Source organism: Lissotriton helveticus, chromosome 2_2 (genome assembly GCF_964261635.1).
Source record: "Lissotriton helveticus chromosome 2_2, aLisHel1.1, whole genome shotgun sequence".
NCBI lineage: Eukaryota > Metazoa > Chordata > Amphibia > Caudata > Salamandridae > Lissotriton > Lissotriton helveticus.
Genome location: NC_136060.1, coordinates 253,969,371 through 253,982,274, shown reverse-complemented (window position 1 = coordinate 253,982,274; position 12,904 = coordinate 253,969,371). Strand labels below are relative to the sequence as shown.

Below are 12,904 nucleotides of genomic sequence, written 5' to 3'. Positions count from 1 at the left end.
TCTAGACAGTTAAAGGCAAAGATACAGTCAGAGTGTGAATGGAGGAGTAGCAGGTTTCTAAGAGCAAGTGTAGACTGTTACAGCTTCGTGATGTAGTGCTGTTTATTTAAGGTGGCAAGTCTTCACTTGTTTCCCAAATTAGATTTGGGCTAGGACAGTCTTGGAATGTCATTGCAGAGCCACGTGGCATAGACAGGAAGGCCTGTTGCCTTACTTTTATTTTGTTGCAATTCTTTATTTCCAGTTTGAAGGTGTCATGACTATGGGTGTAACAAAAGTCCCTGGTAATGGTGAGCTTGTAAGGTGTGCTGGTTACAGAGGCTTTGTGGATTTTTTTTTTGTGTCAAAATCTTTTATTGAAAACACTTATAATAAATACATAAATATAAAAAATATAATTGTCAATTTACATTTTAAGTATATAGATTATCACATAAAACAGAAAATTAGAAATTTACAGAAGGTATCATGTTATGAAGAAGGTGCTAAAAAATTAATAAGCTATAGTAAGTTAATAAGTATATGTAGTTCAACATACAAGTATCATTGAGATAATAAATGTAAAGATATAGAAAAAAGTGTAAAGTGGGGAAAAAGTGGAAAGATAGAAGGGAGATTGTTAGAGAATGAAATGTAAATAGGAGAAATAAGCGAAAAGGAAGTATGAACATATAGATAAGTAGGGAAAAGAAAAAATAAGGGTAACAAATAAATAAGTATAACTAAGTAGAGGAATACATAGGTGGATATTAACATAAATAAAAGTATACAAATAAGTAGAATTTAAATAGATATACGTTTATACAGAGCTATATATATGTAAAAATAGATAAAGATATAGATATAGACTCCTTGTCTTAGCATAATGAGGTAGAAGGTAAAGAATATATGAAAGTAGAGAAAGGATGCTTAGGGGTCTTTAGGAAAGAGGTTCCATACCTGTTCATTTAGAAGTCGGTATATAATACGTTCATGAGGCGCTGTTTGAACCATCGTTACAAGCCATTCTTTATTCGAGGAAGGTTTAGATGATTGCCAGTGTCTTAAGATACATATTTTAGCAGTAAAGAGTGCAGTGTGTAAAAGGTGACGTTGTGGACGTGTAATGGAAGGAAGAATTCTAAAATAATGCAATAAAGGAATAGAAGTGATAAGTGGAAGACGAAGGGATAAAATAGTTTTCTGTAGTGTAGTCCATATGAAAGTCCAATAATTCAATATAGAGGGACAATCATGAAGTAAATGGGGAAGATCACACCTAACTTCTGAGCATCTCCAGCATTTAGAGTGCAACAATAATCCTGCTTTTTGTAATTTCATAGAGTTTCAATACCAGTCATGCAAGATTTTAAAAAGACAGAATTTCAAGTGCGCTTCTCGGATGCCTTAATCAAGATCTTCTAATATATCCAACCATACATTATCTTCAATAGTAATGTGTAGGAGTTCCTGCCATTTCATTTGAAGAGTTTTAGCAAGTAGTTGTGAAAATAACATCATAAAAGCCTGACATCACTCCCTTGTGTCGTCCCCATACACAGAGATAATCCAATATTGGTGAGGGATTTAATATCCAGGGAGGAGAACATAAACATCTTCTTAGACAGTGCTGTAGTTGTGAGTGTTGTGGTATTTGATGTGATGGAAGATCAAATTCTTCATGAAGCAAGTCAAATGATTTTAGTTCCCCATTTGACAAGACCTGATCAAGTGTATGGATGCCACATGATATCCAAATAGGCCACTGAAGTGCTTTACTATTTATTCGAATACTTTCATTATTCTTAAGTGCTGCTTTATATGCAAGCGGTGTGATGTTCGTATCAATCGATGTGCTCAATGCCATGCTTGATAAGTAGCTTGCATCACCGGATGTGGGGCGGAAGAACGTGGATATCTAAAACCATAAAGAAAGTTAAGGCCATCGTTTAGATTAAGAAAAGTATGTTCTATTTGAACCAACTGTGGTGGGTCGGTATAGTTTGGGAGTAAATAAACTATGAATATGTTAACCAACTTGGATCCATTTAGCAAACGTAAAAAGCTTGGATATTTTATGGCTTACCCCATATATTTTTTAACTCACGTTTTTGTATAGATGTTAACTAGTGTATAATTGTTTTATGTTTCACCCTTATCCCTGAAGAAGTCTTAATGTATGAGACGAAACGCGTCGGCTAAGAGAATCCATTTGTGATCTTGGATTTTTCCTGACTTGTATTTTCACAATAAAGAACTTTGGAAAAAGCAAATTTCACTGAAATCCAGATTTATTTTTACAAGACTATATACTTTGGCACATATTATGGACCTTTGAAATTGTACAAGAAAACACTTTTGGATGGGTGCCGATTCCTTATCGTTGATAGTTGTGAAAGGTGTAAGGCTAAGGAATAATGTTCCAAAGATGGTAAACCCAAACGTCGAGCCATTTGACGTCGAGCCATTTGTTTGGTGGCAACTAAATGAGGACGGATAGAACCCCAAACAAAAGACCTAATACGATTATCTACTCGACGTAATGAAGATAAGGGGATAGCTATCAGGAGCTCTCCTAATATGCAAGTAAAACGAGGCTAGGTGACCATCTTAACAGCCTGTACCCTTCCCCACATAGAGAAGCCTAAAAGAGACCATTTAGCAAAGTCAGTTTCCATTTGTGTTATAAAAGGATTGAGATTATCTGAGACCATATTGGATAGGCCTCTATTAACTAGAACGCGGAGAAATTTCAATTGTGATGATTTCCAACAGAAGGGAAAGCTATCTATTGAAGCTTTTGTGGTACCAGGAGAAAGTGTTAGAGCCGTGCTTTTATCCCAGTTCACTTTGTAACCGGAATGATACAAATAATTGTTTTGTCTTTCTAAAGGATTTAGTCAGGGCTCTCCTTACATCTAAGGTGTGGCAAAGCCCTTTCTGCAACAGAGTCTGGGTTTTGGAAAAACACAGGTAGCTCTACTGATTGGTTAAGGTGAAAAGGAGTGATAACCTTTGGCAGAAATGTTGGATTGGGCCTGAGAACCACTTTGTTAGGATGTATTTGAAAAAATGGTTCTTGTATTGTGAATGCTTGTATTTCACTAACTCTTCTGAGAGAGGTGATGGCAACAAGGAAAGCTGTTTCCATGTTAGGAATTGTAATTCGCACCTGTGTAAAGGTTCGAAAGGGGGGCCCCATAAGTCTTGTAAGGACTACGTTTAGGTTCCACACTGGAGCAGGTGGTAACCTAGGTGGGATTATTCGTTTTAATCCTTCCATAAATGCTTTAATTGCAGGTACTCTGAAGAGAGATAGGTGTTGCCTATTTTGTATATAGGCAGCAATTGCAGCTAGGTGCAGGCGTATGGAAGAATAAGCCAAATTGGACCTTTGTAGATGTAAAAGGTAACAAATGATGTTTTGGATGGAAGCATCCAATGGATCAATGTCATTATTGTTACAGTATAATGCAAATCTTTCCCACTTAGCGGCATAACATGTTCTGGTAGTGGGTTTTCTAGCTTCTTTAATGGTGTTCATACAGTCTGGTGGTAGGTTTAAGTAACCAAACTCTAAGACTTTAGGAGCCAGATCGCCAAATTCAGTTGGCTTGGTTCTGGGTGTCTTATTTCTCCATGGTTCTGTGTTAAGAGAGAGGGTGTGAGCTGTAACTTTTGATGTGGAACCAGAGAGAGGTCTAGTAGTGTGGTCAACCACGGTTGACGTGCCCAGGTGGGAGCTACTAGTATTAATTTGAGAGACTGTTGTCTGAGTTTGCGCACTACTAGTGGAATGAGTGGGAGAGGTGGAAAAGCGTACGCAAATCTGCCTGACCAATTCATCCATATGGCATTGCCTTCGGACCGTGGGTGTGGAAACCTGGCGGCGAAGGTTGGGCATTTTGCATTCTCGTGGGTGGCAAACAGATCTATCTGTGGGTGTCCCCACATTTGGAAGAATGGTTGAAGAACTTGTGGATGTATTTCCCATTCGTGAATCTGTTGTGACTGTCGACTCAACAGATCCGCTATCTGATTGTGAACTCCTGGAAGGTGTTCTGCTGCCAGATGTATGTTTTGAGGAATGGCCCATCTCCAGATGTTCTGTGCGAGCTGGGACAGTTGCAGAGAGTGTCCCCCCCTGTTTTTGTACATAGTACATGGCTGTCATGTTGTCCGTCTGGATCAGGACAGCTTTGTTTTGTACTTGTAATTGGAACGTTTTGAGTGCCAAGAATATTGCTAGCAGTTCTAGATGGTTGATATGGAACAGTCTTTCTTGGTTGTTCCATTGGCCCTGTGTGGTAGAGATGGGCTCCCCATCCTGTGAGGCAATGCGTCTGTCGTGAGCACTATCTGTGGAAAAGGTTCTAGGAACGGCACTCCCTTTGTCAAGTTTTTGGTGTTCCACCATTGCAGAGAGCGATATGTACGGCTGTCTACCAACACCAGGTCTGTGAGCTCACCTTGAGCCTGATTCCACTGTTCGGCTAGACATTCTTGTAATGGGCGCATTTGCAGTCTTGCATGTGGAACTATGAAGATGCAAGACGCCATCATGCCTATTAGTCTCATGAACACCTTGGCTTGAAGAAATTGCTGGTGTTGAAAAATGGAGACTAAGGTCAGAATACTCTGTATCCTGGCTGGACTGGGATACGCTGGAGCTGTAGATGTGTCTATGGTAGCTCCTAGATACTGATGAATGTGCGAAGGCTCTAGGTGCGACTTGGTGTAGTTTATGGTAAACCCTAAGTCGTGCAATGTCTGGATTGTCAGCTGCTTTGTGTGTTGTACACATTGGCTGAACGATTTTGCTTTTATGAGCCAATCGTCGAGGTAAGGAAAGACATGTATCTGTTGTCTTCTGAGATGTGCCGCTACTACCGCTAAGCACTTTGTAAACACTTGTGGTGCTGTTGTCACCCTGAATGGAAGGACTTTGAATTGATAGTCCTGTCCTTGTATGACAAACCTTAGATACTTCCTGTGAGCAGGATGTATAGGAATGTGAAAGTAGGCCTCCTTTAGGTCTAGTGTTGAAAGGAAATCGCCTTGTTGTAGTAGTGGGAGTAGAAGTTGTAGAGTGATCATGTGAAAATGATCTGACTGTATGTAATGGTTCAGTGGTCTGAGGTCGAGAATCGGTCTTAGTGTCCCGTCCTTCTTGGGAATTAGGAAGTACAGGGAGTATACTCCTGTTACTTGTTCCTCTAGAGGAACTATTTATGAGCCAATCGTCGAGGTAAGGAAAGACATGTATCTGTTGTCTTCTGAGATGTGCCGCTACTACCGCTAAGCACTTTGTAAACACTTGTGGTGCTGTTGTCACCCTGAATGGAAGGACTTTGAATTGATAGTCCTGTCCTTGTATGACAAACCTTAGATACTTCCTGTGAGCAGGATGTATAGGAATGTGAAAGTAGGCCTCCTTTAGGTCTAGTGTTGAAAGGAAATCGCCTTGTTGTAGTAGTGGGAGTAGAAGTTGTAGAGTGATCATGTGAAAATGATCTGACTGTATGTAATGGTTCAGTGGTCTGAGGTCGAGAATCGGTCTTAGTGTCCCGTCCTTCTTGGGAATTAGGAAGTACAGGGAGTATACTCCTGTTACTTGTTCCTCTAGAGGAACTATTTGAATAGCATCCTTTTGTAGAAGAGCTAGAACTTCCTGTTGAAGCAGACCTATATGTCTGTGGACATTGGACGCTGCCTGGGTGGTATGTTTAGGGGGGGGGGGTTGCTGTGAGTTCTAGGCAGTAGCCATGTTGGATAATTTGTCTTACCCACCTGTCTGTTGAGATGGAATTCCAGATGTGATAGTCTGCCCCCCACATAAGTGGAATGCTGTAGGGGAAGCAGAGGGAAGTCATTGTTTGGGAATGGAAGAGGAGCGGTTGTTGTTATTACCTCTACCTCTTCCCTTGTTATTATTGCCTCCGTATCCTCCTCTAAAATAGCCTTTGTTAGAGGAGGTTTGTGATTGTGTTTTAAAAGATGATGTTGTATCTGCGCCGGTTTGCTTAGAGCCTCCTCTATAAAAGGAGCGGCGAAAAGAACTTCTAGTCTGTGTTGATTGTAATGCTACCATAGACTTAGCTGTGTCTTTCTTCTTTTCTAGCGTGTTATCTACTTCCGGCCCGAACAATTGGTTCTGATTGAAGGGCTGGTTTAAGATGGTAGTTTGTACCTCTGCTTTAAAACCTGAAATACGTAACCACGCATGTCGTCTGAGTATTACAATAGTGTTGACTGCTCTGGATGCTGTGTCAGCTACATCTAGTGCACATTTAATTGAGGCATTAGAAATTAATTTGCCTTCTTGAATGAGCTCTGCTGCCTGATACTTGTATTGATCTGGGAGGTGCTCCATAAGCTTTCCTAATTGGTCGTAGTGAGCCCTGTCATAGCGTGAGAGCAGGGCTTGTGTGTTTGCTATGCGCCATATGTTAGTGGCCTGCGCAGCAATACGTTTCCCTGATGCATCTATAACCTTAGATTTCTTGTCAGGTGGGGGCGTATCGCCAGAGGTCTGGGAATTGGCTCTTTTCCTTGCATTAGACACTACTAAAGAGTCTAGTGGCAGGTGTCCCTTAACCCCTTCCATGCTGGGCTGATTCTGCTCCTGTGCTGAAGATTTCAGCGCGGGTGTGGTCATGACGGCCCCCAGCCGTCATCAGCACACGAGCACTGTAGTCATCAGCATGGAAGGAGCGAATATAGACTGGATCAGATGGTGCTGGTTTATATTTCTTTTCTATCCTTGGATTTAATACCCTACATCGTACTGGGTCTTTAAATATTTCTGGAGCATGTTTAATGACTCCCTTGATCATGGGTAGTATTTGTGTAGACCTTTGTGACTGCTCAAGCGTATCCAGTAAAAAATCCTCATCAATGGCATCAGAGTGCATTAAAACCCCGTGGTAAAGGGGTGCTCTATTTAATAGATGATTAAACCCAATACTATCCTCTGGAGGTGAAGGTTTAGTTGGGTAAGAATGGGGATCAGGATTGTCGGGCACATAATCTGGATCTACATCTTCATCTAAAGGGTATCCTTGTGGTTCTGGTATGTCATGCCCCCCACCTAAATCATACTCTTCATCAGTGTGGTGTTATAATGCAGGAGATTGAACAGGAGAATGTGTAGGTTCAATGTAAGGGGGATAGGAGAAGAAGAAGGTGAAGGAGAGGAAGGGTGCATTGGAGAAGTTGCACAGTCCTTCTTTTTGGCATGAACCACAGGTCTTAATGGTATGTCTGCTGGGCTCTTTTTGTAAGGGATAGCTTCCACATGTCCAGTCTTTGGATTGATATGGACTTTTTTTCTGTTTAGGATCTGGTGTAAACAGTTCTTCCTCTTCTACAACCTTCTTCGGAGTCGATTTTCGGTCGGTGCTGATAGGGGTTGTTTTACTTTTTTGCTGTAGGAGGCGTTATTGAGTCCCGTGGCAAAGTTTTCGGTGCCGAAGGCGATTTCGGCTTGGTAGGAGTCTTTGGTACCAAGGATGGAGATTTTGAAGTCTCTGGCTTTCCATCTTTATGTTTGGGACCGGAAGGCTTTGGAGTGGAAGCTCTTTTCGGGTCCGGTACAGTCTTTGGCTTCGGTACAGATGCCTCTTTTGGTTTGGATGCCGAAGGGTCTTTGTCTTTGGGCATCGAAGGTCGTTTCGGCTTCGGTGTCGAAGAATCCTTCGGTGTCGAAGGATGTGTGTGCTTCGGTGCCAATGGAGGAGGTGGAATTGGCACATGTGGTTTTGTCGGTGCCGAGGCACCGGAAGGCGTAGCCGTTTTCTTCGGAGCCGAGCCAGAGGGCGGGGCGTCTGAGGGGATATTTCGGTCTCGACTGGGCCCCATTGGCGGAGTGCTGACCGTCGCCTTTGGTTTGGGTAGTGTCTGTGGTGCAGGGGCAAGGTTACTCACAGGTTGTCGAGATGGAATCGAGTCGTCTGAGTCCTCTGCCCCCGATATGATCTGAAGATCAGGCGAGTCTTCCTCAGCGACGAGTGGAGCCTCGTCCTCCGAGATGTCTTCGAGTGGATCTTCGTCCTCGGAGACGTCTTCTTCAACGATCTCCTCCTCAAAGATGGCCTCGAGTGCTGGCGCTGATCTCCTCATTTCGTGTCGACGTGCCCTCCGATCCTGAATGGTCTTTTTCGATCGGAAGGATGCACAAGCTGTGCAGGTTGACTCGTTGTGTTCCGGCGATAGACAGAGGTTACAAACCTCGTGATGGTCACAATGAGGGAACTTTGCTCGACATGACGGGCATCTCTTTCATGGAGTTCTTTCCATGAGGCGTAGGCTGTACGGCGCCGGTAGGCCCAACGGCCCGCTCCGATGCACCGGAATGTAGTTGATGTCGAAAGTAGTTTCTTCGATGTCGATGGTGTTTGTATAAAGTTTTTGCGCTTCGAAGTTGCTGAAAAGTCTTTTCTAGACGGAGCGGAAAAATTTCTTCCGAACCCAGTGGCGGAAAAAAACAATCTAAGGAGGGAGCCGATGCCCATGCGCAGTTGTGTCCAAGGGAGGAGTCACCTATCTCGTGACTACAAAGACTTCTTCCAAGAAGACAAGCATCTGAGCCCAACAACAGGTGGCGATCTAATGCAAAGTATACTATCTGCAGCTCATATGCCTCGGACCGACACTTTGAAATGTTTTCCATATTAAAATGAATACGTTTCAATAAAAATGACACAATGTAAATTGAATGCTATCATAACTAGTTTCCTTGAATTTCCTTTCTTCGGAGATCATAGCAACGCGCGACGGGTAAGCTAGTATAGATATAGTTTAGAATCACCGTTTGGCATAGGTGTGCCTTGTATTTGTGGCGAGTGGCGAATTAAAGAGGCAAGAGTTTCTATTGCTAATAGAAATAAAAGAGGAGGAAGGGGACAACCTTGACGGGTGCCTCTACGAATTGGGAAAGGGTCTGAGAGAAAACCACCACAGTTAACCTGAGCTATTGGGTTATCATATAGAAGATGAACTTTGGAAATAAATGAATCACCTAGACGTTTCATGGTTCCAAACAGGTATCTCCAGTCAATTTGGTCGAATGCTTTCTCTGCATCTAATGAGAGAGCAACAGAATCCTCGGTCAACTCGTTTGCAGGCCATAAAGTATGGGCCAAGGTTCGAAGGTGGTTTCTAGATGAACGACCACGAACAAAATCCACTTGTGATCAGTGTATAAGAGAGGGGATAACTTTGCGGAGGCGAGCTGCTAAAATACTTGCAAAGATCTTAACATCAGTATTTATTAATGATATAGGTTGATTACTACTACAGACTAGTGGATCTTTACCAGGTTTTGGAATGACTGCAACTAATGCTCTATTAGAAATAGTATCAATGGCGGGGTCAGCTAAATCAGCATGTAGCATACATTACGAGGAAGGAAAGAGGGCGACTCACGCAGTTTTTCAAAAGTGCACATGGCATCATATATTTAGTAAAGAAGTTTTTAGAAACAATACAGTGGTATCAGCACTGTGGCATGAATTGCATAGACAACCCAATTTGGACTTGGTGCACAAAGGTGCTCCTGACACATATAAGTGGCGACGCAAGTGACAAAGTGAAATCGGAGAAAAGGCGTGTAGTGACATAAGGTGAACATATGTACAAGTAACTGTGTGGTTCAGCACAAAACGATTCACAATAGTTGCGTAGGAATAGGTGGAGCGATTTAAATAGAACCACACGGAGTAAGGGCGCCTTCAATTGCACAGAGAAGTCGACGGCGTTTCGATCCTTTGGACTCGGGATCCACTTCAGAACAGGGCTGCTGTTTCGGAAGTGCTGCACAGGAAGGGAAGGAGAAGTGTCAGTATAGTGGCGGCAAAGGGCTGACACTTCTCCTTCCCTTCTCCTTGTGGTTCTATTTAAATCGCTCCACCTATTCCTACGCAACCATTGTGAATCAAGGTCCGCAGAGCAACATTCCAAAGTTTTACAAAGGCCTCTCGAAGCTCGAGGGGATTTAAATCCCCTCGAGGTTCGAGAAGCCTTTGTTTTATTTGTTAGAACATTCTGCCCTCTAGTGGCAGAATGTTCTAATAGCCTTATAGCCCTTCGTATCAGGGCTATACCAGTTATTAAAGTCCCGTCCCTTGTTAAAGTCCCTCGCCTTCGGCTCGGGCCTTTAACACAGGAGCGGACCTTTAATACCCGGTATATAAGGCTATATTAATTGAAAGCCTTTATTATTAGGGTGAGTGCTATAAGTAAGTGTTGTACGCTCCGATTGCACTACTGACAGTGGTTCCAGAATAAAAATGTGTACACACATTTACAGAGTTTAGCAATATGAGGCTATGTATAATGCTCACAGAATGCTCTCTGGTTTCATGCAAGTATTTACAGAAGCTTGAAAGAAAGACTGATGATAGTTTGCTTTCAAAATAAAAATGTTCATAAACAAATCAAAGCAGGAAAAAAATATTTAGCTAAACTATTGTAAAATTTCAGGTGCCAATTCTTAGCATCATCATTTAGTAACATGTGTTGATGCATGCTAGTATTTAACAAAAATATTCATAATGGAAAATCGGTGTAACCAGTTTCAATAAGAATATGGGAAACAAAAATAAACAAGCATTGGCACAGGCAGTAGGTCTGAAATTGGTGGTCAGCCTTTTAGTTTTGTCAATGTGTGACTTGTTTTGGCATGGTTCTTGTAAAACCTTATTGATGTGGGACCTGCCGGGCCCTCACCATTATAACAAACATTGGCAAAAGCAAAAATAGTTTTTTGGTCTCAAAAAGCACACACTGCCACAGTAGTTACTGGCATTGAACAAAACTACTTTGTGTGCCGACATGCTCCTTGAAAGTGCAGAATGCTGTCACTCACAGTGAAGCCAGCCGATACAGAGAGAGACAGAATTTTAATAAACACAAAAGCTCACAGTCAACACCAGACCAAATTAGGGTCCCAATATTAGAGAAAGTCTTAAAAGTGCACCCATTATATACCCACTAAGTGCAGCTGTATGACTTTCGGGAATTCCCAATAATTTTCAGAAGTAGGAATAGAAATAGTACTCCTAGAAAATATTGGTTAACTGCATTTTAGCATGAGCAAATCTGCATATGTAGATTTGCTCATGCGAAAATCTGATTGTTTGCAAGTTCACTTTCCCTCCAACCACGTTGTTCCCAACTCTGGAATAAGGTTTATGTCTACCATTGTCAGGTACAGATTTCGAACATTTCTCAGTATGGGAAAAGATTAGAGAAGAGTTGCTGAAAACCGTTAAAACATTGTAGGTTAGTAGGTTTGCACAGACTCAGATGGGCATTCTAACCGTGGAACTGTTGCTTACCGATACCTTCAGCCCTAGTATGTAGATCTGTTAATGTTATGTTATGTTAAATTGATTTGTAAAGCGCGGCTAACACCATTAGGTTTCTTGGCGCTGCGGAAACATGGCAGCATAAGGGGATTGTAAGTATTCAAACACTACTATGGTATGAGCCCTGGCATAATCAGAGAGGCTATATCAGAGTTCTTATATACTGAGATGGCTGCCATAGTTTTCGCTGAACTACAAGGCACCGAAGAGGCAAGTGGTTTTGGTACAGGACAAGTAGATTTATGAAGCAACCTGCACCATGGACAAGTAGATCTTTTATTAAATTCCACACCCCTGTTAAGCTTTTTACTTTGCAGGTGTTCAGAAATGTGTTTCGCAGGTCCTTGAGCAATACTCTGACGTGTTTTTTTTATAGTTAGACAAGTTGCAAATCCCACCCCATCATAATTATTAATAAGTCAAGCATAAGTAATTTAAACTGTGAGTTTTAGCGTAGCTGACATTATTCAGAGTCAGAAACATTGAAGATGATCATAAGTAATGACATTTACAGAAGGGAAACCTACTCACTGAAAACGCATAGCAAGCTAGTATGTTATATATTGAATACTTTACACATGTGCAATTCCATACCTTTGCAAGTGGCTTATGACAAGCTTCTGTATACTAGAGTAGGAGGACTCTATCGACTGACCAAGTTTCTTTAGGCCCTGACAAAAACAGTAAAATAAGACTTATAAAATACATCTCAGCTACAAAACTAAATCAGTAAAAGTCTGAAAGGTGACCGATTAACCTACCTTAACAGTTAGTTGACTCATTAATAATGCTTGAAGCTCAGGGCTGCAACAAAAAAAGTGTCATATTCATATTCTTTTTCTTCATCACGATATTAGTAGCAAATACATACTGCACACTTTACATAACTTAGTTTTAGTGAACCGGTTTAAAGGAAATAGGGGTTTAAACAATCTATTGCACCGATCACCATTAGTTAAAGCTCTCACCAAATTTTGTAACGCTTTCAAAAAAGAAGTAATAAAGGATATGAAGAGGAAACAATATGTCTGTTAGAGATGTGAACAATTAACTTTTTTTCAACAGAAGGTTATCTACTGGATCACTCTGAAATAATGTGGAAACGTGAGGTTGTTAACAATAGTACATATTTACTCCATTGGAACAGACAATCATTTATGGTGATGTTTGCGGCAAAGTACCCCACACAATTATATTGTGGAGGAAATGTTTCTGCCACATGGAAACAGCTGATTTGGTTGGCAGCCGTCTTAAAGAGCAAAACATTACAGCACTGCAATTCTTATACACTAAAGGAAACACACATATTAAGACATGTAGCAACTGTGCATGCAAAATGTGACCAGCTTAGAATGCGAGCCTGCGTTGTTGCCACTAATCACCTTTCAACTGGAATTCAGTCATAATTTGTATGCAAACTAAAAAGAAGGATACAATGTTTGCATTGCAATCTAGAGCACCATGACTGTGTGGAAGAACACATAAGCACCGTAGTTTATAATAGAACTCTGCAAGAAATTCTCCACAAATGTAATTGTTAAAATGGTTTCATGTTG

At 41.4% G+C, this 12,904-nt stretch overlaps 1 protein-coding gene across 1 annotated transcript in view; it reads right to left on the bottom strand.

Annotated features, from left to right (window-relative positions):
• Positions 1 to 12,904, bottom strand: part of ANAPC4 (anaphase promoting complex subunit 4) — a 355,563-nt gene that overhangs the window by 239,716 nt on the left and 102,943 nt on the right. Inside the window, exons 12-13 of the mRNA XM_078678375.1 lie at positions 12,110 to 12,152; positions 11,943 to 12,019 (exon numbers count right to left, since the gene is read on the bottom strand). Of these exons, the coding sequence (XP_078534501.1) occupies positions 11,943 to 12,019; positions 12,110 to 12,152 (120 nt within the window). The remainder of the gene's footprint in view (positions 1 to 11,942; positions 12,020 to 12,109; positions 12,153 to 12,904) is intronic.